Below are 25,773 nucleotides of genomic sequence, written 5' to 3' on the forward strand. Positions count from 1 at the left end.
ATTTATATAGCATTTAAATGATGAAGAGTGCAGGATGATTAATTGAATAAAATAATGTTATTGCTGTTTAACTTGACGATGACTGTAAAGCTTTCTCAGAATATGGTATAGTACCAGAAACGTAAAGGAGTATGTTAAGTGGAGTGAATTTTTTTACCAAATGATTATTGAGCTTTAAACACAAAGTTCAGATTAACCTAATTAACCAAATTAACCTAACTTCAGCTTCTGTCATTTTACCCTACCCCCCTTTCTCACCTGGTATTTTTTTCTACTACTTAAACCATTTTCTTTTGGGTGTTGCATTTATTCACCTGTGCCCTGTTTTCTGAGGTGTTACACATCATTGAATGTGTGTGCACGTAGCTCAGTGCTTTGCAGACAGTAGGTATTCGAAATTTTGAATTGAACAACTCTGCTCTTAAAAATAGCATCTGTAAGACTTTGGCTATGGGAGGTATCTCATTACTGCCACTGATTTCCCCACTTTCCCTAGTCCTACATTCAGCTTCCACAGACCGAGCAAATTCTACGTAATTACGATGGGGCTTAACAACACAGCAGGTCAAGAACCTTGTTTTAATATCTAAATCATTTAATATCGTAAATCATTTATCAAATCTGTTTTTGTTTCACTGATGGTTTAAATGGAACTGTTCTTCCAAACGAATAATGAAATTGTTTATTAGTTCCTAGTATTTTAGTGCTTTTATTGATAAATTTAGGAAGTGGGAATATAAATATAGAGCAGAAAGTTCTATCTTGTTTGGAGCTGTGGAGAAACAACAGCGGAGCATATATTAGATTTTTTTTTTCCTTTTGCCACTCTTAAAAAATTAAAACCTGAAATACTCTCAAAACCTAATCTATTTTCAAAAAAACATACCAGGTATTGCTTAAGGAGAGTTGGCATTAGTGGTTAGTGTTGTTAATTATTTTAAGCATTTAATGTTGTTTCAGTGTTTTTTTTTTTAAGTATTTCACAGATTTAAAAAGTGGAGGTATTTAATCTTTAAAATTTTTACCTTGTGCAAAATAGCATAACAGGTCAGTTGTTTTTCTCAACTGATATTCTAGGCTATGTTTATCATATGGACTCGGAAGTCCCTACTCTTATAGTTTGTTAGGTAAAAACAAAAGAATGCTACTTTTTCTTTTTACCTTCAGTGGTCCCTGGAGCTGCACTTTGGCTCAGCGTTGCCAGGCACCTGTCATTTGCATCTTCCTCTCTTAATTGTGTGGCAGGTTCATACTGCAGGATCGCATCCAGATCATGGAAGAACTTCATAGTTTTAGAGCTGTCTCCAGAGTTATGGGCATATTTAACTGTTCTGTATTCATATTTGAGATTTTTGTACTTTGCCCGGCACTGTTTCCAATCTCTGTATACTCCTAGTGCTTGCAGCCTTTTAGCAATGTAAATAAATATTCCTTTATTTCTCAGGGTTCCATAAAGTTGTTTTCGTATATTTTTTTCTGCCCAGACACTTAGCAAAGCTTTAACCTCTTCTTCAGTCCAGTGCTTTCCTGCTCCACTCTCCATGTTGAAAGTGACCTGGAAATGATTCACTATTTCTAGCCAAGGTTTTGTTTCCTAGGAAACCAGACGGCCGGTTGTCAATAAGCTCCAAAGAGCTGAAAAGATCTAGTTTAACTGGTTCAAGCTGCCTGAGGGGAGTAACTTGAGAAACTGCCAAATAAGCAGGCTATGTGATTAAAGAAGCCTGGACCTAAATGATTCCTAACGTTTTTTCCATTTCAGCCTTAAGGGGAAATTACCCTTGAGATGAAAGGGAAGGAAAACCATTTTCTAAATTTCTTTTCTTACATAATGTACTCTGGCTTACTAAAGGATTGTTGATTTTTTTAAAAAATTATAAAAAAGTGGTTGGCAGAGGTTCATTCTGCCCTAAGATTTATGGCTAACATTAATTTTTCCCCCTCTGGTACGAATCATTTAGTCTTCTAGCACAGGTTAATATTAAAGACCACATCATTTCACTAAAGAAATCCTGTGTCACAAATGGACCAGTCTTACAGGGTGTATAGTATTATGCATGTCTATTTGATGTATTGATAATTTAGTAAAATTTCAATTTTAATTATTTTAGATTTTTACTTTGTAGGCATACTTAATGTTGTAGTTTTTCTTGTTATTAAAATGCCAAAATAACTATAGCATGTAGTTTAGAAAAAGATCTATTTTACCAAATAAGTCAATGTATTAATTAATGTGTACATTCATATATTAAAGATTTACTTTTTATTTCCACCCTGATGTATATTCTTTGGGACAAAAATTTGTTAATAAACATCTGATATTTTTATCATTTGTTCAGAACTATTAAAAATTGTGTAGCATTTAGAACCTTTATTTTATCATTTGATACTCCACAGTAGTACAGATCCTCTTAAGTCTTATATGTTATATGCTACCTCTGGCCTAGCCTTTGGCTTTCTTCTCTAATCTATATCATCACCTAAAAATACGAACACAGGAAATGAAATGCAAAGTACCCAATCAGCTTAGGATTTTTAGAAGCAATATTTGCCTTTTTTGTGGTAACTAAAGTGATAGATACTTGTTGGGAAAAAAGTGGAAAGCGCAGCAAAGCAAAGCAAAAACCTCAAAAATAAATGAATTTTGTTCATGATTGTATTACCCACCACTAGGCATTTTACCTGCTAGTTTATTTGGAGATTTCCATTTACATCTACGTACTCAACTTTATTTAGAGGTCACGTAGTACAGAGATTAGAAGCACAAGTTCTGTAGTCAGACTGTATTCTCATCCTGGCTGTGCCACCACTCTCTGTGTGACATTGGGCAAGTTACTTCACTTCTGTTTCTTTAGTGTCCTTATCTGTAAAATGGGAATTATAGTCATAGTATCTATTTCAAAGGAGTGTTGTGAGAGCCTAGTCAATCAGATCATTCATGTAAATGCTTAGGACAGTGCCTGGCATGTTAGAACTCAGACAATATCACTTGCGGCTGGCTGGTCACATCATCACGAGTGGAAGTAGCACTAGCATGCAATGTGTCGTCAGTTCCTGGATGCTCTTGAGAAAAGTATGCTTCATAGAGAAGCTTACCAATGAGGTAAATTTATATTTAACAGTTGATGCCTTTTTATATTCACAGGGGTCAGGAGAGTGCTGGTATTGTGACCAGCGATGGGAATTCAGTACCAACATTCAAAACACACAAGGTATATTTGAACATAATGAAATGTTGATGATAAAAATAACAATAGCCAGGTGATACCTAGTATATTGGTGGGGGAAGGAAATTTGAACAGATGATTTGCATATAGAAGTCATACTCTGGATCAGCCCTTTCCATTTGTCAAATGAGAGTGCATTTCTTTCCGCGTTTCTTTTCCTACATGGTTTGCTAGACTAACTCATTGAAGCAGGTCATTTACTTAAACGTGCTTTGAATTTTTAAAATGCAATTGATTTAGTGTATTGTATTTAACAAATTTTATTGTTTAGTACATTTGTTCTTCAATGTTTTAATGAAAAGTATCTCATAAAACACAAACTTCAACATCGTGACTATATTAAATGCCATTGAATTGTTTACCCTTAAAATGGTTAGTTTTATGTTATGTGAATTTCACCTCAAATTTTTTTCTAAAGAGATGTCTTATTGTTCTTACAATTAGATTAGTCCTTATTTAAAATGAGAATTTGTAGCATAGAGGTATTAAGTGAAGTGAATTGTCTAATTTGGGATTGCCTGAGCAGAAACTTATAAGTCTTTATTGACTAGGGCCACAAGTCTACATTTTTTTTGGCTAAGATGAGCTTTTACTTTGACTTTGCAAGGGAATGGGTCTTGTAAATCATGTCTTTACTGAAGACAATTTGAAGAAATTATATATTTCAAACCTTGGAATTGGACACACAAGATACGCCACTACAGGAAACTGTGAATTAGAAAATTGTCAGCCCTTTGTTGTTGAAACACTTCATGGGAAAATAGCTGTGGCACATAATGGCGAATTGGTAAATGCTGCTCAATTAAGAAAAAAGGTAAGTTTTTTTTTAATGCTTTTTTTCATGATTGGGATAAATGCATGAAATGAAAGTATTGGGGAACCTTGGTGCAGGATATTTTCTAATTGTTGCCACCTGTTACCTAACTGCAAAGGACAACTGTATTTGAATTACCTGGGCTACTTGTTATAATTGCAGATTCTAAGATATCTCCCCAGACTCCGGGGTGGGAGGGTGGTCAGTTTACATTTTAATATGCTTCTAAGGTGATTCTGATGTGCTGCTTTAGAACAGAGATTTGGAAAAGTTAATATATGGTTGTTGTTAGAAACAGAAATTAGGATTTATGGACTCCTGTCCCTTTTAGCTTTGTCTTTATGTCCAAAGCATAAGAAGAAAATGGAATATAAACTTGAAGATAACAAATACAAGAAAAAGTGATTTAGAAACACTTATAGGAAACCGGTTGGGGAAAGGGCAAAGAGTTTCCTTATGTTCTGTTTTTGTTCATAGCATGTTATTTGGAGCATTCTGTGTTAATTTGTGCTTATACCTTTATTCGTCAATTCATTTTACTTTTTTAAAAATTAGTTAGTATGGGGCGCCTGGGTGGCTCAGTTGGTTGAGCGTCTGCCTTCAGGTCAGATCATGATCCTGGGGTCCTGGGATCGAGTCCTGCTTGGTCTCCTTGCTTTTTTTTTTTTTTTTTTTTTTTTTTTTTATTTATTTATGATTTTATTGATTTATTTGACAGAGAGAGAGAGATCACAAGTAGACAGAGACGCAGAGAGAGGGATGCAGACCCCCTGCTGAGCAGAGAGCCTGATGTGGGACTCGATCCCAGGACCCTGGGATCATGACCTGAGCCGAAGGCAGGGGCTTTAACCCACTGAGCCACCCAGGCGCCCTGGTCTCCTTGCTTTAGTGGAGAGCCTGCTTCTCCCTTGGGTGCTCCCTGTGCTTCTGCTTTCTCTCACTCTCTCCAGCATTCTTGTCAAATAAATAGAATCTTTACAGTAATAATAATAAAAAATAAAGTTATTTGGTATATTTATATTCCTGATAGCTTAATTATCCATTTTTGCCATTCATTTATGGATACCAAGTTTTTTTATTAATAATACCAAGATTATTATCCTAATAATCTTGATCTGGTCACATTGCAAATAAAACCTCAGGTGGCATTTATTAACAGGATGGTTCTACACACGCAGTTGTCTCCTTAGCATTCGAGAACCAGGCATTTTTACATGGGTTAAGTAGTGAGAGAAGTCAAACGATGGTGAATTTTGGTGGGTGGAAAATACCTAGACCCATGCTTCCATACCAATCATTGTCCTTTTATTTTTAATTCTAGCTTTAGTTATTTCCCAGAGCTTTCTTCTGCCCTCTTCTTAGGCTCTAGTATTATAGTGATAATAAAATGTTTTTCTGCCCCCAAATGAAAAATCTTTTTAATTCATACCAAAAAAAAAAACCCAATATTGAAGTAAAACTTACTTAAAAAAAAAAAAAGCCCATCGCTTAGAGATAACCACCAAAAGTTCGATACTGAACAGTATCTAGCTCATTCTTTGTAGACATAACCCCTTACCCACATGCTGGATTTCACTTCTACACATTTAGCTGACTACTGAAAATGTTGTAGAGTATGAGTTTAAACTCAGCCTGTACATGTCAATGGTGACGTTCTAGTCCTGGTCAGTCTTGCTCAGAACCTCGCAATCATCATGAAAGCACTCAACCAACTTTTATTACATCTTCTACACTTAATTGTTCAGTATGGTTAATTCCTTTCTTCTCGTCTGTCAGTGATAATCCGTGAGGAGTGGGTAGCCACTGGCACTGCAACCAGCAAACCTGGCTTGAGAGGCCCCACTGTAGTATGCCACTCTTAAGGGAATGTGGCGTATTGGCCAGGATTGTCAAGGGCTGAAAATGTTAGAATCACAATTCCAAATCCTTGTGCCTTCTCTGCTCTCCCCCACCTTTATGGCGGGTCTACGTTCCTTCAAACTCAGTTTTCAAAAGCTATTCTTTATGCCTCCTAGCACACTTTTTTTTTTCTTGCTTAAAAACCTTCAGAGACTTCCTGGGGCACCTGGGTGTATCAGTCGTTAAGCGTCTGCCTTCGGCTCAGGTCATGATCCCAGAGTCCTGGGATCCGGCTCCCTGCTCAATGAAAAGCCCGCTTCTCCCTCTCCTGTTCCCCCTGCTTGTGTTCCCTCCTTGCCTGTCTCTCTCTCTCTGTCAGTCAATCAATTAATCAATACATAGATACATACATACATAAATAAAGCTTCAGAGACTTCCCATTGCCTCCAGCAGTGCTTCCGCATTACTGTATACATGTCATTAGTAGAATGCAGGATTTTCATAACTGAAATTTCACATGATGCCTGATCTCTTGTGTAATTGTGGACTATTGGTTGAAGAAGGGTCGGGTGGAGCTCTCCCTCTAATGATTACACTTTTCTCCATTCTAAATAGCTTCTGCGGCATGGTATTGGTTTGTCAACAAGTTCTGATAGCGAAATGATTACCCAGTTACTGGCGTATACACCTCCTCAGGAACAAGATGGCACCCCAGATTGGGTAGCAAGGTAAAACTAGACTAAGCTCATAGCTCTGGTAATGAGAGCTCTGTCTTACATGTGTTTATAACTGGAATTATTCATTCAATTATTTAATTCCAGGATTAAAAACCTAATGAAGGAAGCACCCACAGCATACTCCCTGCTTATAATGCACAGAGATGTTATTTATGCAGTAAGAGATCCTTACGGAAATCGTCCTCTATGCATTGGACGTCTTATGCCTGTATCTGATATAAATGATAAAGGTAATGCATTTCAGAAGAAATAAAATTTCATAGTGCTTTCCCAGGTCGTCGTCCTACTGTTGGCACACCCTCAAATCTTTAGGCATTGGAAGTCTAAGAGTGAGAAGGAACCAAGTGAAAAGATAGGTTTTAAAATACATTTCCTTGAGGATTTCTGAGGATGAGCCATTTTTAAAGAATTTAATAGACATTTCCTGTTTTGTCTTGTCTGAATTGCCTTGGCTCAGCTTTTTCATTGATTGTGCTATGATTTCAGTGATTTTCTTTTTGACTTGTTAGATGTCTATTTGAGACATTGAAATCGGTTTTTGAAAAAATTTTGGTATCATTAGTTTTATCCTTGGCTCAAGTTGAATGACGATCAATTTTTTTTCTTTTCAAATTTTTATTTAAGTTCTAATTAGATTCGTGTACTCCTAAAGTTGTAGAAATGGACTAAAAAGTTGTGGAAATGGATAGTTTTTAAATTTATCTATTTGGTGTTTAACTGTTCACTTGAAGTAGGTAGCCTCTTGTAAAATTTCTTAAATCTATTAACTAAATTGCCTTGTGATTTACAGAGAAAAAATCTTCAGAAACAGAAGGATGGGTGGTATCTTCAGAATCTTGTAGCTTTTTATCAATTGGTGCAAGGTAAGTTTTGTTTCACTCAGCATATTCACTTTTTCCATATCAATAAAAAATTTTTAAATGAAAGTTTTCTCTCTGATGTCTGTAAGAAGACATATCTATAAATGCAGTTTCTTTTGTACATTGTATTTAGCAGTTACGCTGACTTTAGTGTTCCTCTAATACCTTCTAATTCTGAAATTGCCATCTTGTATTCACAATACCATAAGACCTGTTTTTAGAAAGGAAGACTCAAGAATCTCCTCAAGGAATAGTTACAATCAAAAAATTTAAGCCAGAATAAAATGTTCTCTTTAGCCTCTGTTCTTCCAAAACTCAGTAAAACTTAGGGCTTTTATTTTTCAAAATTCAAAATTAGACTTCAGAGGTAAAAGATAAACATATTAGATTTACTGCTGGAGGAATATTACTTTTTAATTTTTAAACCATCTCTTAAATGGAACCACTTTTCCTTTATAAGGGCAGGGACTTGGTGTATACTTTACAATAGATTTTATTATCAGTCCTAAGGTCTGGTTTATTTAAAGTCTTCTTTCTTTAACATTGTTTCCCAAGATATTACCGTGAAGTCTTGCCTGGAGAAATCGTGGAAATAACCAAACGTAGTGTCCAAACTCTTGCTGTTATACCAAGGTCTGAAGGAAACCCAGTGGCCTTTTGTATCTTTGAATATGTTTATTTTGCAAGACCAGATAGTATATTTGAAGGTAAATAAAATATCTTTAACTTTTTATATAAGTGTCACATTGACCTCATCAAAATTTGGCAGTTCTTGGTTCGAAGGCTTACCTGGCTCTTCAGAGTCACACTGCTCTCTGTTGTGGATATGGGACTGAACCTACAAGTCATATGATGGCTATTTTTCTCTTTCATTTGACTCTTGGTTTTGTTTTTCTTTTTAGAAGGAAGGATTATGATGTTCAGTGTGTATTAAGGCTAGGTTTTTTTGAATAGTGAATTCCCCAGTTTAACTATTTCCACTTTAGTTGTTTTATATGTTTTACTTTACTTCTTATACTCCATGTACAACATTCTAACAAGCTAATTTTCTTAGAAAAATAATACCATGTTAAGAAAAAAATAATCCGTTTCCTTTCCCGAACATTCCAGACCAGATGGTTTACACAGTAAGATATCGTTGTGGTCAGCAGCTGGCAATTGAAGCACCTGTGGATGCAGATTTGGTTAGCACTGTTCCGGAATCTGCTACCCCTGCTGCTCTTGGTTATGCAGCAAAGGTATGTTCTTTGGACATGTAGTGAAATGCTTTTGTAGTTCTGAAATTGGAAATCCTTGTTTATAAAGAGAAACCAATATAGTGTAAAGAAAAAGAAAATGTTGGGGCCTTTATAGAGTTACTTTCCAGCCTTTTCATTCAATGGCCCTGTTTTAGTGGAGTCTGCCCAAAGATTTGCAGAATGATCCCCTTCATTTAAAAAGATAACATCCTGGGGCGCCTGGGTGGCTCAGTGGGTTAAAGCCTCTGCCTTTGGCTAAGGTCATGGTCCCAGGGTCCTGGGATCGAGCCCCACATCGGGCCCTCTGCTCAGCAGGGAGCCTGCTTCCTCCTCTCTCTCTGCCTGCTTCTCTGTGATCTCCGTCTGTCAAATAAATAAATAAAATCTTAAAAAAAAAAAGATATCATCCTGAATATATATAGAATTTAGTGGTAATATTTACTTATTATTAAGACCCATTTCTTGAAGTAGCCTGGTATATTTGTTTCCTGTTTAGTATGGGTGATAATAAAGCCATTTATGTTCATTTTGCTTAAGGTTTTTAAAATTTAATGATTTTAAGTAGGCTCCATGCCAAGTGCGGAGCCCCATGCAGGGCTTAAAGTCATGACCCTGACTGAGATCAAGACCCGAGCTGAAATCAAGGGCTGATCTCTTAACTGACTGAGCCACCCAGGCACTCCTTTTTTCTAAAACTTTTTTTTTTTTTTTCTAAAACTTTTTAAAATTTTATTTTATGTAATGTTTTTAGTACTATGCTTAATTTCATTTTTCATAACTAGGTTGATTATGTAACTATAGCGATCCTGGGGTGTCCTGCTCAACATTCACTACACTGAAAAGTTTAGGTTATTTGTTTTTAAAAGAAATAATATGCATACATTTTAGATTGGTATTACCTTGAAAGAAGGATAAATCCCCATCTGCCTCCTCAGAAAGCATATCCTTTATATACTGGTTTTAATTCATTTCTTGCTGATAATTTTTAATTGCTATGAATTTTTTTGACAGTGATTTATCCTTTGTCATGTCTTCACATACTTAGTGTTCCCTTCCAAAACAGAGAAATATTTGTTTAAAAGCATTGAAACTCTTGGCAAATGAATTGGTTTTCCCACGAATTGGTGGAAAATATAATGAGTATATTACTTTGAATGATTCTTCTTTTTGCCTTTTTTCTGTGTAGTTTAAATAGTGAAGGAAAATTGTAATCTGTTGATGGAGAGTTTAGAATACCAATTTAAAATGTTTGTGTACATGGGGCACCTGGGTGGCTCAGTGGGTTAAAGCCTCTACGTTCAGCTCAGGTCATGGTCCCAGGGTCCTGGGATCGAGCCCCAGATCAGGCTCTCTGCTCAGCAGGGAGCCTGCTTCCCTCTCTCTATGCCTGCTTGTGATCTCTGTCTGTCAAATAAATAAAAAATTTTAAAAAAATGTTTGTATACATATCATAATGGAAGCATGACCTAGAGAAAATAGGAACCTACAGTTCTCTATTGGGTCTCATGTCCTTTTATTTCTTATCAGTGTGGGCTTCCATACGTGGAAGTGCTGTGTAAAAACCGGTATGTAGGAAGAACCTTCATTCAACCAAACATGAGGTTAAGACAACTTGGTGTTGCAAAAAAATTTGGAGTATTGTCGGACAACTTTAAAGGCAAAAGAATTGTTCTTATAGATGATTCAATTGTAAGAGGCAATACCATCTCACCCATAATCAAATTGCTCAAAGAATCTGGCGCAAAAGAGGTAAGTGATATTAAAATTATCCTAAAGTGTCGATAATTAACCATAGGATACTGGCATAAAAATTGCAGTGTAGTACAGTGAATGAAAATGGATAGTTCAATAAAATTAATTGTCATCTTGCAAATAAGTTGTTTTAGTAATAACTATGTGCAACTTGGAAAACATATATGTAGTTTCAAAACTAAAGCCACAAAATAGAATGCTTTTTAAATTTTTAGAGTATTTGTCTTTTTGAAGATGCAGAACAAATCCTGTTGTAATAAATTTGCCACATTGGGTTATATTTTTAAATCTCAGAGCTTATTCTAACTCACTGTCTCAGTAATTCTAATTACAGAAGTGATTTTTAAAAATAAACTACAATTACAGAAATGTCCTTTATAACTAATAGTTGAATGGATTCAAAACTAAAGTCTGTTTTAGGAGGAAGTGGCATGGAAAGCAATGGCAGTCTTTCTACAAAGCTTTTAAAGATAATTGTGATTATGAGGGACGCCTGGGAGGCGCAGTCAGTTGGGAATCCGACTCTTGGTTTCTACTAGGGTTACCATCCGGGGATCGTGAGATCAAGCCCAGCATGAGGCTCTGCGCTCAGTGTAGAGTCCCTTCTCCTTTTGCCCTTCCCGCTCATGCACGCTTTCTCTCTAAAAAGTAAATAAGTTTGATTGGTGTTTTTTTTAAAAGGTAATTGTGGTTGTGAGTTTCTACCTTTTTTATGACTGTTATTATGATTAACTCTTCAGAATTTTTTTCTTTTTTTTTTAAGAATGCAAGAGAGAGCTTGAGAGCATGTGAGGGAGGTAAGGGGCAGAGCGGGAGAGAGAATCTCAAGCAGGCTCCAATCGAAGCTCTGTCTCATGATGCTGAGATCATGACCTGAGCCAAATCAAGAGTCAAATTGCTTACTGACTGGGCCACCCAGGCGCCCCTTGCATGATTATTCTTAAAACGAATGTTAAAATAATGTGTGAAAATGATTTCTTTCCAAGGTACACATTAGAGTAGCTTCACCACCAATTAGATATCCATGCTTTATGGGAATAAACATACCAACAAAAGAAGAGCTTATTGCCAATAAACCTGAATTTGAACATCTTGCAAAATATCTGGGTAGGTAGTAAAATTTCTCTAAGCTTTTTTTCACAGAGAAAATCCAAAGCTTATCAGTTTTTACCCTTGTAGGAAAAAGCAGTGTCCAGTATTTGTTAAAAATACATGTTGTATGACATGTTGAGCAGATATTGAACACTCTTCCGAATAATGAGAGTACCTGGTATGTATAGACCCCATGGTAAGTCTATACTGGAGACCTAGGCCAAGGTGAGATCCAGTGAAAAGGAAGAAAAGCTTTCCAGGTAGAGGGAACAGCAGGCATTTTAGTTAAAGCTTTCCAGAGATCAGATCCCAAGAAAAACAAAAACAATTTTACCACAGATTCTAATGGAATAATTTGGATGTGGGTACAAATCAGAAAGTGAAAAGGTACTATAGGGTTATGTTTGATAATGAAGTCAGCAGACTTGGAGATCTAGGTTATCCTGGAGAAGACATTTGCTTTTCAAATTAGGTGAGATTAACTATTTAAATGTTACACGGATGTTTAGCCGGTGTACCTTGGTACCTCCACACTGCTTGATTACGGCTGGTGTTTCTTTTAACATGGCTGTGCCTTACCAGTTAAAATATTTTGAATATCACGCAGTTGATACCTTATTGTGAACATTTACCCTTTGCCGGGAACATATCTATATTATTATAATAATATCGTGGCTACTCTACAGTTAGGCAATGTTTCCCTAATCTTATAGATTAAAAAATAGACTTAGGAAAAGTAAGTGACCTTGAGCTTAAAATTGAACCCAGATTTTCCTGACTTCAGAGTCCATTTTGTAATCAAGAAAATTACTCCTGAAGCTTTCTGAATGCATTCTAGATTTGAAGCTTCTACTGTTATTTTAAATTATATTCTTCCTTGAATTCCAATTTCATGTTTTAAAAAATAATGAAGGCCCAGAGTTTTATTACTTACTCCTTCCCTCCTCCTCCTCCTTTTAAAGAAGCTAAAGGAGGAATTTTTATCCTGGCTTGAGTTTTTCTGTTTATAACTGTTGTCTTTTGAGGCAGATCATCTTTTCCAAAGGAAGTGTAATGACCTTTTCCTTTTTCTCTCTTTCCCCTATAGGAGCAAACAGTGTTGTATATCTGTCAGTGGGAGGACTGGTTTCATCTGTACAAGAAGGGGTAAAGTTTAAAAAACAGAAAGTGGAAAAGCAGGATATTATGATTCAAGAGAATGGGAATGGTCTGGAATGCTTTGAAAAGAATGGTCATTGTACAGCTTGTCTCACTGGAAAATACCCTGTGGAATTGGAATGGTAGCTGGTAGGGACAGATATGATTTTCTAAGATACAAAGTTGGTCAAGAAGTTTTAGTGGTGGTTAACACCCTATCCATTTACTGTTACTCCCTTGAAATGATGTAAAATGCCACATGCTTATGTTTACCTTTATAAGTTTTGAGATTTCTGAGAAAAGTACCAAAGTGCTTTCTTTCACAATCCTAGATAAATATTTTGGTGTTATCTAGGAATTTGGATGATCCTTTCAGTTTTTATTTCGTAGTTTAGTACTTTGAGGCTACCACTTCTGAGATCATATACATTTAATTTTGCATCAGCAACAATAATGCAAAGAATAGGTAAATTTCTGTTTTAGTGAGTATTGCCAGGCACTATACCTTCCCACAGATTCTTAGAGAATTTTGTGGACTGTTTCTTGAAAGTTATTGAAATTCAGTTGTGGAATATTTTCATAATTGAACCTTGCTAATTGTGTAAAATACTACAACATTGGTGTTTCTTTTGTTTTTTGTTATTTCTTTGAAACGCACAAACATTGGCTAGCCTTTTTTACCTGGTCAGAGAAGGCGGAGGTAAGTGGCATTTGGTAGGTCCATGCTTTAAAGAGTTAGAAGGAGTTTAGACTAAGGTGGTATGATGCAAACAGGACATGAGTTAAATAGAACATTTCATGCAAACCTTGAATCCTTTATATCCCCAAAGTGGCAGGTTCCTGGAGTTCTCAGTGTGGTTCTGACCTTGGCTTCCCTGTCTTACAAATATATGCCTTTTTGTGCCTCGCTTTTCCCGCCTGTGCAACGGGGTACTTATATTGCAAGATTAAAAATTATAGAAATATGAAAAAGTGTCATACTTTTGGAGGTTAGAATCATTTCACGCCTCAATTTTAAGATAGTGCATGATTATTAGGTTTTGAAATGTTGGCTGTTATTCTGAAATTGAGATTTCGTTCTGATAAAGGGAGACATACAGTTTAGCAGTGCTTTGCCATCTGTCTTTGAGATGTCTTAAAAATGATTCTAAAAACAGGTCGATGGAAGGAGTTTTCCTACATTTGACTATAAAGTATGATTCATACTACTTAGTGCCCTTATAGTATAAGCAAGCCCAGCAAGTAACCTAGTACATTTGAAGTAAAAAATAAATTTTTAGATTCTAACAACCTTTTTATCCTTATTAATTATATTCTTTTAATAAAGTGCTTGATCATTTGCAAACATATACACATATATCACACATATATGTATAAATATATATACATAGTTGAAATGATCAAGTAGAACCATGGTAGGGGCCAATTTTGTTTAAGAATCGAGATGACAACTATTTTGGAATTAGCATGCTCATCTAATTCTGAGCATCACCTTATCACTTTTTTCTACTTTTATTTTATTGGGATTTAAGAAACACAGTTTTTTAAAAGTGTTTTCTTATAACATCTGAGATTGAAAATTTTAAGTTGTCCTGCCCCCAACTCCTGTTTATGTGAGATTTTTTAAAACATAAAGGTGTTTGTTTCTGTGTTATTAAGTTACCTTAATTTGATGTATATAGTGTCCAAATCCATTTAGAAATTTAATATTTATTAATAACTGAAATCTTCTGTCTTCATTTGGTATATAGTCTCATATGTTATATTATGTGTGGCAGGCCAAGATAAAATCTTGACAGTTCTTTAAGCCCATATGCAGCGGGCGGTAGCGGGTCACATAACCCTGTGGCAGTGACATAAGCAAATTGGCATTTGAATAAAGCCCTGGGACCATTTGAGTGTATAGCCTCTTGTCTTAAATGTATTCTTCACATCAGCATGGAGGAGACAAGACCTGTGGGTCAATTTTGAATTGGCCTCACTTACATTTGATTTTTAAAAACAAGAGACTCAGGGAAAGTACTAAACCAAAATCTCTGATTTGACTTTTGTGTTTTCCATAGTTTTTTGTCTCCCATTGTTTTTATTTTGTTTTACTGAGATGCTTTTATAAAGGAATATGGTACTGTGAGAGTTTGGTAATTCTACAAATTTCTTAATGTTTCTCCATCATGACCTTTTATTTCCCAAGTTTCAGAAGTCAGTTAAATTACAGTTTTTTACATATACTCTCAAATGTTGTTTAACTGCTTTAAATTAAAATAAGCAGAGTATTGAAAATCACAAAACAGATAAAAAATGTGTTTTCACAGGATCTTTATTGTGAATTAAACTAAGCCTACTTTTTTGTGACTTCATTGTGATGCGTTGGTGATAAATACATGTAATAAGTAATAAGTGTGTTTAAATATGCGTGTGTGCTTTTTTTTTAATAGTGACCTTTATTTACTGCATTATAATGAATAGCACAGTAGTAGTGACATCCACGCTTCATTCTTGACACCAGCTAGTCAGATCTTATTTCTCTGATCCAGACATTTCAATAAATAGGCCATTGCTTATGAACAGGAAAAAACTCCTGGCTGAGTAGAAAGGACACATAAGGTTATTTCAAATGTAATGCTAATAAGTAAGCACTATAATATTAGCAAGCTCTGCAGAAGGACTAGTGGGAATGGGGAGTGTAACAGAAGAGGTATCACAGATTTCCAAAATGTGTGCGTGCATATGTTTGTGTGTTGGGGGAATTTTTTTTTAAATCAAAGTAGGTAAATCAATAAACTGTGGTACATCCAGGCAATAGAATATTATTCAGTCCTAAAAAGAAAAGAGCTAGCAGACCACAGAAAGACACGGAGGGAACTTAAATGCATATTACCAAGGGAAAGAAGCCAGTCTGTGAAAGCTGTATACTGTGCGACTCCCAACTATATGCCATTTTGGAAAAGGCAAAACTGTGGAGACATGAGGGGTTGGTGGGGAGGAACATATGATAGGAAGGGCACAGAGAATTTTTAGGACCATGAAACTGCTCTCTGTGATACTGTGATGGTGGATACATGCCATTATATATTTGTTCCAGCCCATGGTGTGCAAAACCAAGAGTAAACCCTAATGTAAACTATAGACTTTGGATGATAATGACATGTCCATGTAGGCTTATCAGTTGAAAGATCATGGGGGGGGGGTTGTGCATGTTTGGGGTTGGGAGGGTTTGTGAGAACTTCGATTTTGCTGTGAACTAAAAGTACTCTAGAAAATAGTCTTGCTCTCTCTCTCTCTTTTTTTTTTTTTTTTTAGATTTTATTTATTTGACAGAGACACAGTGAGAGAGGGAACATAAGCAGGAGGAGGAGAAGCAGGCTTCTCACCAAACAGTGAGCCTGATGTGGGACTTGATCCCAGGATGCTGGGATCACGACCCAAGCCGAAGGCAGACACTTAATGACTGAGGCACCCAGGCACCCCAATATAGTCTATTTTTATTTTTTTTTTATTTATTTTTTTTTTTAAGATTTTATTTATTCATTCGACAGAGAGAGATCACAAGTAGGCAGAGAGGCAGGCAGAGAGAGAGAGAGGAGGAAGCAGGCTCTCCACTGAGCAGAGAGCCTGATGTGGGACTCGATCCCAGAACCCTGAGATCACGACCTGAGCCGAAGGCAGAGGCTTAACCCACTGAGCCACCCAGGTGCCCCTAGTCTATTTTTAAAATAAACATACCAGGGCACCTGGGTGGCTCAGTGGGTTGAAGCCTCTGCCTTCAGCTCGGGTCATGATCTCAGGGTCCTGGGACTGAGCCCCGAGTCAGGCTCTCTGCTCAGTGGAGAGCCTGCTTCCTCCTCCTCTCTCTCTGCCTGCCTCTCTGCCTACTTGTGATCTCTGTCAAATAAAACAAATAAAATCTTTAAATATATATATATATAATAAACATACCAAGACCCACCTTTAAACAAAAAGTAATATATGCATATATGCTGTTGCCTCTGAAAATCTTGCCCCAGGGCGTCACTTCTCATGCCTTCTTTCTTTGGATTTCAAATAGAGCCTTGTCAACTCCTTGCGCAGGGGCCATGCTAATCTTCTCTGTATCGTTCCAATTTTAGTATATGTGCTGCCGAAGCGAGCACGAGCCTTGTCAACTCCTAAGGAAAATTGCTTTCTTGTTTATAAGTCAAAATGAAAATCCAAGCCTCTCAGGAAAAACTGCATGCCCCTTAGACATTTTAGACTAAGCTATAGTACGCAATGTAAACTCATTTTTGAGTGTGCATAAATTTTTTCTGTAGCTGAGAAGTTGTTAAACGATGGCAGGAACCAATACTTTTTTTTTTTAAAGATTTTATTTATTTATTTGACAGACACAGAGATCACAAGTAGGCAGAGAGGCAGGCAGAGAGAGAGGGAGAAGCAGGCTCCCCTGCTGAGCAGAGATCCTGATGTGGGGCTCGATCCCAGGACCCTGAGATCATGACCTGAGCTGAAGGCAGAGGCTTAACCCACTGAGCCACCCGGGTGCCCCAGAACCAATGCTTTTAACTGTTTTGGAAGTTCTTAGGATCTACCATAATAACTGAACTCCTTGCCCTGTGACAAAATGGAAAATGATTGCACAAAAGGGGCCCACGGCCATTGAATTTGCTTTACTGAAAATTAATTTGTTTGACATACTGATTGAGGAGATAATTTTGTGTTAACTTGGCTAGGCTGTGGTGCCCAGTTTGTTCAAACACCAATCTAGATTGGTGGTTATTTTTTAGATTTGATTAGCATTTAAATCAGTAGACTTAAAAAAAAAAAAAAAAAAAAGATTGATTTTAGAAAGAGCCTGAGTAGAGGGAGGGGCAGAAGGAGAGAGACTCTCAAGTGAACTCCCTGCTGAGCACAGAGCCCCACTCAATGCAGGACTCAATGCATGTCAGTGCTCAATTCCATGACCCGAACCTAAATAAGAGTTGGACACCTAACAGACTAAGCCACCAAGGTGCCCCAGCAGTAGACTGAAGAAAGCAGATTACTGTCCAGAATGTGAATGGGCCTCATCCAGTCAGTTGTAGGTCTTTAAGAATAAAGATGGAGGTTTCTTGAAGGTAGAATTTTCAAAATTGCAACACAGAAACCCTGCCAGAGTTTCCAGCCTACTAGCCTGCTCTTTTTTTTTTTTAAGATTTTATTTTATATTTTTGAAGACTTTATTTATTTACTTGAGAGAGAGAGAGAGCATGAGAGAAGAGAGGGTCCAGAGGGAGAAGCAGACTCCCCGCTGAGCAGGGAGCCCGATGTGGAACTCGATTCTGGGACTCCAGGATCATGACCTGAGCTGAAAGCAGTTGCTCAACCAACTGAGCCACCCAGGCGCCCCCTATGAGCCAGTTTCTTAAAAATACATGTATCTCTGTCTCTCTCTTTCAAACATATATATATATATATATTTTTTATATATATATATATTTTTTTAAAGATGTTATTTATTTGACAGAGTGAGAGATCGCAGAGAGGCAGGTAGAGAGAGGGGGAAGCAGGCTCCCTGCTGAGCAGAGAGCCTGGATGTGGGGCTCAATCCCAGGACCCTGAGACCATGACCTGAGCTGAAGGTAGGGGCTTAACCCACTGAGCCACCCAGGCACCCCTTTTATATATTTTATGTAGTATTTGTATGTATATAAGGTTATTGGGTCCCCTGCAGAACTTTAATAAAATAGACTCCCTCTTGCGAACAATGGGACCTCCCTCATCACTTCGTTCTTTCCTAGCCATCTGACAAAGCAAGCCTGAATGAACCCAACCACTAATTTTCTCCATCTTCAACTGAGCAGCTGAGCACTGTTAAGAGTAAATCAAATAACACCATTATACCAGCTGTGATGCTACAAAGCGCACAACAGGGAGCTAGCCTTGTCTTCAGGGTAGTATGATACTGTGATTTATAATAAATATATATTTGGTCTTTATCCTATTTCTAGCACAGTTATCCTAAAGTCCTTGAGATTTCCTAAGTAGTAGGAGAAATAAAGGTGTGGTTTAAAAAAAAAATTTCCAGTATAGTCAACATACAGTGCTAAATTAGTTCCAGGTGTGCAATACAGTGATTCAACAGGTCCATATATTACTCAGTGTTCATCATGGGAAGTGTACTCTTAACCCCCCATCACCTCTTTCACCCATCCCCCACCCACCCACCTCCTCTATGGTAACCACTTGTTAATTCTCTGTGGTTGAGGGTTTTTTGGTTTGCCTTTAATAAAGATGTCACTATTCATAACAAACTCTTTTCAACCACACCTGAATTTATGTTAATGAGGTGACTTTCTAAAAACACCTACGAATAAGGACTACTTGCCTTGGGAACTAGCCATGTGAACATCAGGTTGAACATCCAGCCCCATCTCCTTGACTTTGACGGAGGGGAGTGGAGCTACAGATTGAATCAACTGGTAACGTCCAATGATCTAATTAATCACGTCCTCAGGGCGTCTGGGTGGCTTCATTGTTGATTGTTGGGCATCTGCCTTCCGCTCAGGTCTTGATCCCCGGGTCCTGGGATCAAGCCCCCGCATCATGCTCCCGGTTCTGTAGGAAATCCCTCTCCCACTCTCCCAATTTCTGTAGGAAATTCTCCCTCTCCCACTCCCCCTTCCTCTCTTGCTATGCCTCTGTCAAATAAATTTTTAAAATCTTTAAAAAATTAATCATGCCTGGGGCACCTGGCCTCTGCCTCTGAAGCCTCTGCCTTCAGCTCAGGTCATGATCTCAGGGTCCTGGAATCGAGCCCCGCATGGTGCTCTCTGCTCAGCAGGGAGCCTGCTTCCCCCCCACCTCTCTGCCTGCCTCTCTGCCTACTTATGATCTCTGTCAAATAAATAAAATCTTTTTAAAAAATTAATCATGCCCTCACAATTAAGCATATAAAAACCCAGAAGGACACAGGGTATGGAGAACTTCCGGTATGGTGACACGGAGACTCGGGTGACTGGTATGCTTGGAGAGCATGTAGCTCCATGCTCCCTTTCCACATACCTTGTCCTCTGCGTTTCTTCCAACTGGCTCTTCCTGAGTTAATTGTGGGTTGGATGGAAAACCCACACATTGGAGGTAAGGTCAAGGATAATCAAAATTGTTTATGAAATTTTTATTCTTAAAAGAAATGACATTGGCAACTGAGATGAATGGAAAATTAGGTTAAAAGAAGTGAAGTTAGAATGCATCGATAGGGGCGCCTGGGTGGCTCAGTGGGTTAAGCCGCTGCCTTCGGCTCAGGTCATGATCTCAGGGTCCCGAGTCCCACATCGGGCTCTCTGCTCAGCAGGGGGCCTGCTTCCCTTCCTCTCTCTGTGATCTCTTCCCTTCCTCTCTCCTACTGTGATCTCTCTCTGTCAAATAAATAAATCTTTTTAAAAAAAATGCATTGATAAATGGACAAAGGATCAGCAAGGTTCTGGGATAGGCATTTGATATTTCCCAGGAATTGATGTAGTGGAGGGAGAAGAATAAAAAGATAGTTGGGGAAACAGGTGCATACGAAATGAAACTGTTTTCAAGGTACTTAACTATTGAGTATAAGAAGTCAAAGAAATAATGCAGCTGTTGCCAGGTTCTGTAAGAAGTGTAAGTCACCGTTTGGGAAGGGTCTAGGCTTGTACCCTACTGAAAAGCTATTACTGTCACTGTTTCATGGCAGTAGACCTGAGATTTCTGGGTCAAAGACAAATGCATTGCGCATGGCAAAAAGTGGCCAGAGCTTCATTTGTCGGTTCCCCGTTTCCCAAGTCCCACTGGGGAGATGGAGTTAGGCAGAGATGGATGTCTGCACTTGCAGTGAGTTGTGTGACAGGAAAGGAATATTAAGTTTGGGGGGATTTGCTTTTATAGTAAATGGAAGCAAACCTGCTCCTTGGGAAAAACATTACCTCAGGTCTGGAGATCCATCACCCCAAACAGCCAGCCCTGACAAATGACCTGAATAAAGAGCAATCAATACCTTGTGTTTCTGGCATATCCAGCAAGAATTTGCAAGGACACCCAGGACCATGGCAGGAGTGTCCCTCCCAGCAGTTTGCTGGGTTCATGGGATGGTGAGGGGAGGATAGATACATTCTAATAAAGCGTTGAAGAAAGGCACCAAGGAGGTGGTTTTATTTTTTATGATTTTATTTATTTGTTAGCACACGAGAGATCTCAGGCAGAGGGAAGCAGGCTCTCTGCTGAGCAGGGAGCCTGATGTGGGACTCAATCCCAGGACCCTGGGATCATGAGCTGAGCCACAGGCAGACGCCTAACCGACTGAACCACCCAGACGTCCCAAGGAGGTGATGTTTAAGCTGTGTTTTCATAAAAGGGGTAAATATTCATCAAGCAAACTTGGGGAGAAGAAAGGGTATTTCAGCCTGAAACCCCGCCAGAACACAGGTGTGGATATTTGGCTCAGAAGATTTACTAGGGTCTTAATCATAGCTGAACTTCCAGGACCATGTATGAGGAATATGGAGGGTAGGAGAGCAGTGGTTAAGTGTTACAGGTAGGGCTAGATAATGAACCATCTTGTTTATCTTGGTAAGGTGTCTGAATGTCTTCCTGCAGCCAATGAGAGACCACTAAAGAAGGTCTTAAGCAGGAGAATGCTATGATTTTTTTTGAAAAAAGACTATATTTATTTCACAGAGAGATCACAAGTAGAAGAGAGTCAGGCAGGGGGAGGGGGAAGCAGGCTTCCTTCTGAGCAGAGAGCCCCATGCAGGGCTCAATCCCAGGACCCTGAGGTCTTGACCTGAGCTGAAGGCAGAGACTTAACCCACTGAGCCACCCAGGCACCGCAGGAGAATGCTATGATTAATCTGATATATATTTTAGAATTATCATTCTAGATTACCAGGTAAAAATGGTGTTTTGAACTTAGTCTTCTGCATTTGCTTTCTCTTAAGACCCCCTGAAAGTGACCGTAAAGGGACTTAAGAGTCCTAAACTCTCAAGGATAGACGAAAAGATTCTGGAGTCCAAAGCAAAGGGCTCAGCTGATTTGGAAAAGCTAAATTCTAAACCAGCAGCGGGAAAGCCAATAAACAATCCTATTTACATCACAGAACCTCTTAAAAACCTGAGAAGTTGGCTTCTGGAAAGGGGTGACGAGGGTAACAGCATTGAAGTTCATTTAGGAATGAGTTACATCTTTGTGCCCCTACCTATCACCGCTGTATGCCTAATTCTGAAGGCCCTTGTGTTCAGGAGAAAGTAAAACAATGTCTTTGGGGTTTTTTGTTGTTGTACTCTCTAATTAAAACGTTAAAAAAAAAAAAAAGATCTGAGAGCGGGCATGAGCTGGAGGGACAGAGAGAGCAAGAATTCTTGAGATTTCTGAGCACGGAACCCTATGGGGGCTCAATCTGATGACCCTGAGATCATGACCTGAGCTAAAACCAGAAGTTGGACCTTAGCCATCTGCGCCACACAGGCACCTTTTTAATAAAAAAAAATTTTTTTTTAAAGATTGTATTTATTTGGGGCGCCTGGGTGGCTCAGTGGGTTAAGCCACTGCCTTCGGCTCAGGTCATGATCTCAGGGTCCTGGGATCGAGTCCCGCATCGGGCTCTCTGCTCAGCAGGGAGCCTGCTTCCCCCTCTCTCTCTCTCTGCCTGCCTCTCTGCCTACTTTTGATCTTTCTCTGTCAAATAAATAAATAAAATCTTAAAAAAAAAAAAAAAGATTGTATTTATTTGAGAGAGTGGGCATGACCGGTGGGAGAGGGACAAGGGAGAAGCAGACTCCCCACTAAGCAGGGAGCCCTCAGGACCCTGAGATCAAGACTTGAGCTGAAGGTGGACTCTTAATTGACTGAGCCACCCAGGTGTCCCTTAGTTTTAAGTGGGCTCCTCACCCAGCATGGAGCCCAATGCAGGGCTTGAACTTACAACCCTGAGATTAAGACCTGAGCTGAGGTTGAGTTGGACATTCAAACGACTGAGCCACCCCGGTGCCCCTAAAACAATGTCTTCATATTGGAGGACGTAAAAAACCTGAAATAGAATTAAGTGATAAATTTTATACTCAATTCTGAGACACACACCTCCAAACATACACCAAGCCCTTTTCTCTCAACTTGATTTTCAACAAACTTGTCCTACAGACTGTTTACAATCAAGTTAAATGTCCCACTTTTATTTTTTTACAATATTTTATTTATTTATCTGTCAGAGAGAGAGAGAGTACACACAAGCAGGCAGAGTGACAGGCAGAGACAGCAAGAGAAGCAGGCTCCCTCCCGAGCAAGGAGTCTGATGCGGGACTCAATCCCAGGACCCTGGGATTATTGAGCTGAAGGCAGCAGCTTAACCAACTGAGCCACCCAGGCGTCCCAAATGTCCCACTTTTAAATATGTGCAGGTAATTCATGACTACCAGATACCCCAGGAAGCCTCTCATGTGAAAGATAGTGTCCAAAACCAACAGAAGAAAAAAAAAAGTAGATTGTACAAGGGGAATAAACAACTTAAAAAAAAAAACTATCATTACTATCCAAGTTGAAATTTTATAATAAAACCAACATCCTTCTAGCAGCAATTTAGATTTAGAGCCAAGCGAGGCTAGATAGGCTTTAGGGAAAAGCTGACCAAGAAGACCTGAACTAAGATAGCAGTAGCGGAAATGATGTGAGCATTTTGAAAACGCAGATTGTAGGCCCCTCAGTAGAAAACTTATTGAGAACCTATGGGGATGGAGGTCCATGAAACTAGAATCTTTGTTTAACATCCCACAGGTGATTCTGATGTAGTCAGCTGACTTTGAGGAGTGGAGACAGGCTCTGATTGGATATAGGAGGATAAAGAAAAAGGCGACGGTGGTATCTAGGTTTCTTTGCTGGCTGGATGATGGTGTTATTCTCAAATACAGAAACGTATGGGGACAACACCGCCCCACCCCCCATAGTTTGAGTAGGCTGTGGTACATCCGTGTGAAAGCATTGTGCAAGGATGGATCTATCTCTTGCTTGGCTTACTGATAGTTTCTTGCCCCTGACCCTAAGGACAAGAGGATGTCCCATGACTTTTCATATATAGTCAATACTGGGCGGTCTTCTCAGTCCTTATGCAAAAATTTTTAAAAACCTGATCACTTCATCTCTGCTGTTGCAGAGTAGCTTAAAAATAACACTTATTGTTTCCTTTGACACCTGTAATAGTTTACATGTCTCCAACTGTAATAACTTGGTAACCAATTATTATTCAGGCATATAGCTTAGGTAACTCCCCCGCCCCCGACCTATTTTATTGCGACTACTGTACGCTGAAAATTTCTTAGTCATCGTTTAAATCTGTCTCTTGCAATTAAAATGTCAGCGTAATTATAACAGGGACCTCCTTTGCAGGGTTCATCACGGCACTGAGTCTTCCAAACTCTACTTCTACTCTCAGGAAATGTCAGATGGATTAAGTCCATTTACTGTTGCATTTCACCGCTATATCCCCTTCCTTCCCATCAAGCCTAGACATTCTCTTTCTCTCCACTGTGGGGACAAGGAGAGAGCGGTTTCAAATTAAAGTATCTCAGCCGAGTTTAAGTATGAAAGGGCATGATTCTAAACTGGTCAGCTCCAAAGTCTTGGCAAACCCTGTCCAAAATCTAGCGTGACAACAACAGGTGTCAGAGTTGAGCGCGGTAGGCAGAAGCAGCGCCAGATCTCCTCCCAGGTTGCCGCAAGATCATCCGGAGGGGGCAGGGCAGCGAGACACTGTCAGCCCTCGGTCGCTTCAGCTGACGTCAATGCAGCGACGCACAAGATCACGCGAGAGCCGGTGCCTCTCAGATCCCGGCGGTCCGTGCGGTGGATAATAAGCTTTACGGCTTGTGGGTAATGGCTGCTTTCACGTGTGTTGGGGGAGATGCTGGGTTCGGTCTTTTGGAAGGTCCGGATGGGCTAAAGCCTCTGCCGCAGTCCTCAGGCCTTCTGAGTGAGTCTCGCAGGAGGCTGCATCCGGCGGGGGCCTGTGTGAGGGAACTGAAGTAGGGGGAGGCTTCAGGCTGGGTGTGCAGCTTCGTTCCGCCTCAGGGCCACCGCCTGGTCCGGGATGTGACAGTGGCGGCTGGCAGGTTGGTGGCGTGCAGAGGCTGAACTCATCTGTGTGATCTCTCCGGGGTTACCCAGCCTCAGACCCTTTGCCGCTTCGTTCTGAAAGAAAGAAATCTGCTCTACTGTTTGCTCGTATGGTTTGGAAGAGCGAACGAAAGTGTTTTGGGAGCTACTGAGTGCATTGTTACTAAATGTCGTTGCATAATGTAAATTAAGAAGCCAATGGATGCAGCACAGTAACGTTTCTAGATTATTTACCTGTCTTTTTAAAATAACTGATAGGAGCACCTGGGTGGCTCAGTGGGTTAAGTTTTTGGCTCGGGTCATGATCTCAGGGGCCTGGGATCGAGCCCCGCATGGGGCTCTCTGCTCAGCGGGGAGCCTGCTTCCCCCTCTCTCTGCCTGCCTCTCTGCCTACTTGTGATCTGTGTCTGTCAAATAAATAAAATTAAAAATCTTCAAAAAAAATAAAGTAACTGATAAGGTAGGAAGAGAACCCTTGAAGCACGAGAATTTGTCGACCCTCCTAAGACCTTTGGTAACTTAATAGCGTCTACTGTTGTAAAGGAAGTAGCGAATATGCATTACATATAAAATCTGTTTACCAGATTTGCTCCCCTCCATGAGGGGAGGTCTCAGAAATGTTTGGGAGTCGAATAAGTATATATTTTTTTATTGGAGAGAATGTATTTGATTGAAAAAAAAAACCTCACACTATAGATCTTGCCTTAAGTTTCTGTAGCAACCACCAGGGAACTGGCAGTTAAAAGTATAAAAACATCTGAATTATATAGATATGTGTGGTGAGTGTTGCAATTTGCTATGAAAATATTTTTTAAAAGTTGAAGCTTTATAATCTTTCCCCTTTGATGTTAAGTATTTTGGAGAATAATAATCAGAATGTCCTCATGTGAAAAATACTTAACTGCTGTAATTGTTTTTGCATTAAAAATGCATTTTGCGGGGGGAGACATACAGTATAACATTTTATACATACAGTATAGCATTTTTATGAAAAT

The 25,773-nt window shown here is 39.0% G+C and overlaps 3 protein-coding genes and 1 non-coding gene across 15 annotated transcripts in view; 2 read left to right on the plus strand and 2 right to left on the minus strand.

Moving 5' to 3' along the window:
• PAICS (phosphoribosylaminoimidazole carboxylase and phosphoribosylaminoimidazolesuccinocarboxamide synthase) overlaps nucleotides 1-1,558 on the minus strand; it is a 47,667-nt gene extending 46,109 nt beyond the window's left edge. For all 4 annotated transcript variants that reach the window (XM_059160643.1, XM_059160634.1, XM_059160626.1 and 1 more), the window contains exon 1: nucleotides 1,162-1,558. In XM_059160643.1, the coding sequence (XP_059016626.1) occupies nucleotides 1,162-1,543 (382 nt within the window). In that variant the 5' untranslated portion in view covers nucleotides 1,544-1,558. The remainder of the gene's footprint in view (nucleotides 1-1,161) is intronic.
• The window catches only part of PPAT (phosphoribosyl pyrophosphate amidotransferase), a 37,260-nt gene extending 22,156 nt beyond the window's left edge, over nucleotides 1-15,104 (plus strand). Inside the window, exons 2-11 of the mRNA XM_059160682.1 lie at nucleotides 3,146-3,212; nucleotides 3,835-4,041; nucleotides 6,496-6,608; nucleotides 6,702-6,847; nucleotides 7,408-7,480; nucleotides 8,033-8,184; nucleotides 8,588-8,715; nucleotides 10,243-10,464; nucleotides 11,454-11,574; nucleotides 12,647-15,104. Coding sequence (XP_059016665.1) covers nucleotides 3,146-3,212; nucleotides 3,835-4,041; nucleotides 6,496-6,608; nucleotides 6,702-6,847; nucleotides 7,408-7,480; nucleotides 8,033-8,184; nucleotides 8,588-8,715; nucleotides 10,243-10,464; nucleotides 11,454-11,574; nucleotides 12,647-12,843 — 1,426 coding nt within the window. The 3' untranslated portion in view covers nucleotides 12,844-15,104. The remainder of the gene's footprint in view (nucleotides 1-3,145; nucleotides 3,213-3,834; nucleotides 4,042-6,495; nucleotides 6,609-6,701; nucleotides 6,848-7,407; nucleotides 7,481-8,032; nucleotides 8,185-8,587; nucleotides 8,716-10,242; nucleotides 10,465-11,453; nucleotides 11,575-12,646) is intronic.
• A 1,613-nt stretch (nucleotides 15,105-16,717) lies between these two features.
• On the minus strand, nucleotides 16,718-16,826 carry LOC131822894 (U6 spliceosomal RNA). The gene has a single exon (XR_009350376.1). It is a non-coding gene; the product is annotated as a U6 spliceosomal RNA (small nuclear RNA).
• Nucleotides 16,827-24,444: 7,618 nt separating this feature from the next.
• AASDH (aminoadipate-semialdehyde dehydrogenase) overlaps nucleotides 24,445-25,773 on the plus strand; it is a 43,359-nt gene continuing 42,030 nt past the window's right edge. For 3 of the 9 annotated variants that reach the window (XR_009350691.1, XM_059160791.1, XM_059160759.1), the window contains exon 1: nucleotides 24,500-24,635. The gene's annotated coding sequence lies outside the window, so the exon portion shown is untranslated. Of the gene's footprint in view, nucleotides 24,775-25,773 lie in introns of all 9 variants that reach the window. The other 6 variants (XM_059160780.1, XM_059160818.1, XM_059160825.1 and 3 more) reach the window with 6 other exon arrangements.

Source organism: Mustela lutreola, chromosome 1, assembly GCF_030435805.1.
Source record: "Mustela lutreola isolate mMusLut2 chromosome 1, mMusLut2.pri, whole genome shotgun sequence".
Taxonomy (NCBI): Eukaryota; Metazoa; Chordata; class Mammalia; order Carnivora; family Mustelidae; genus Mustela; species Mustela lutreola.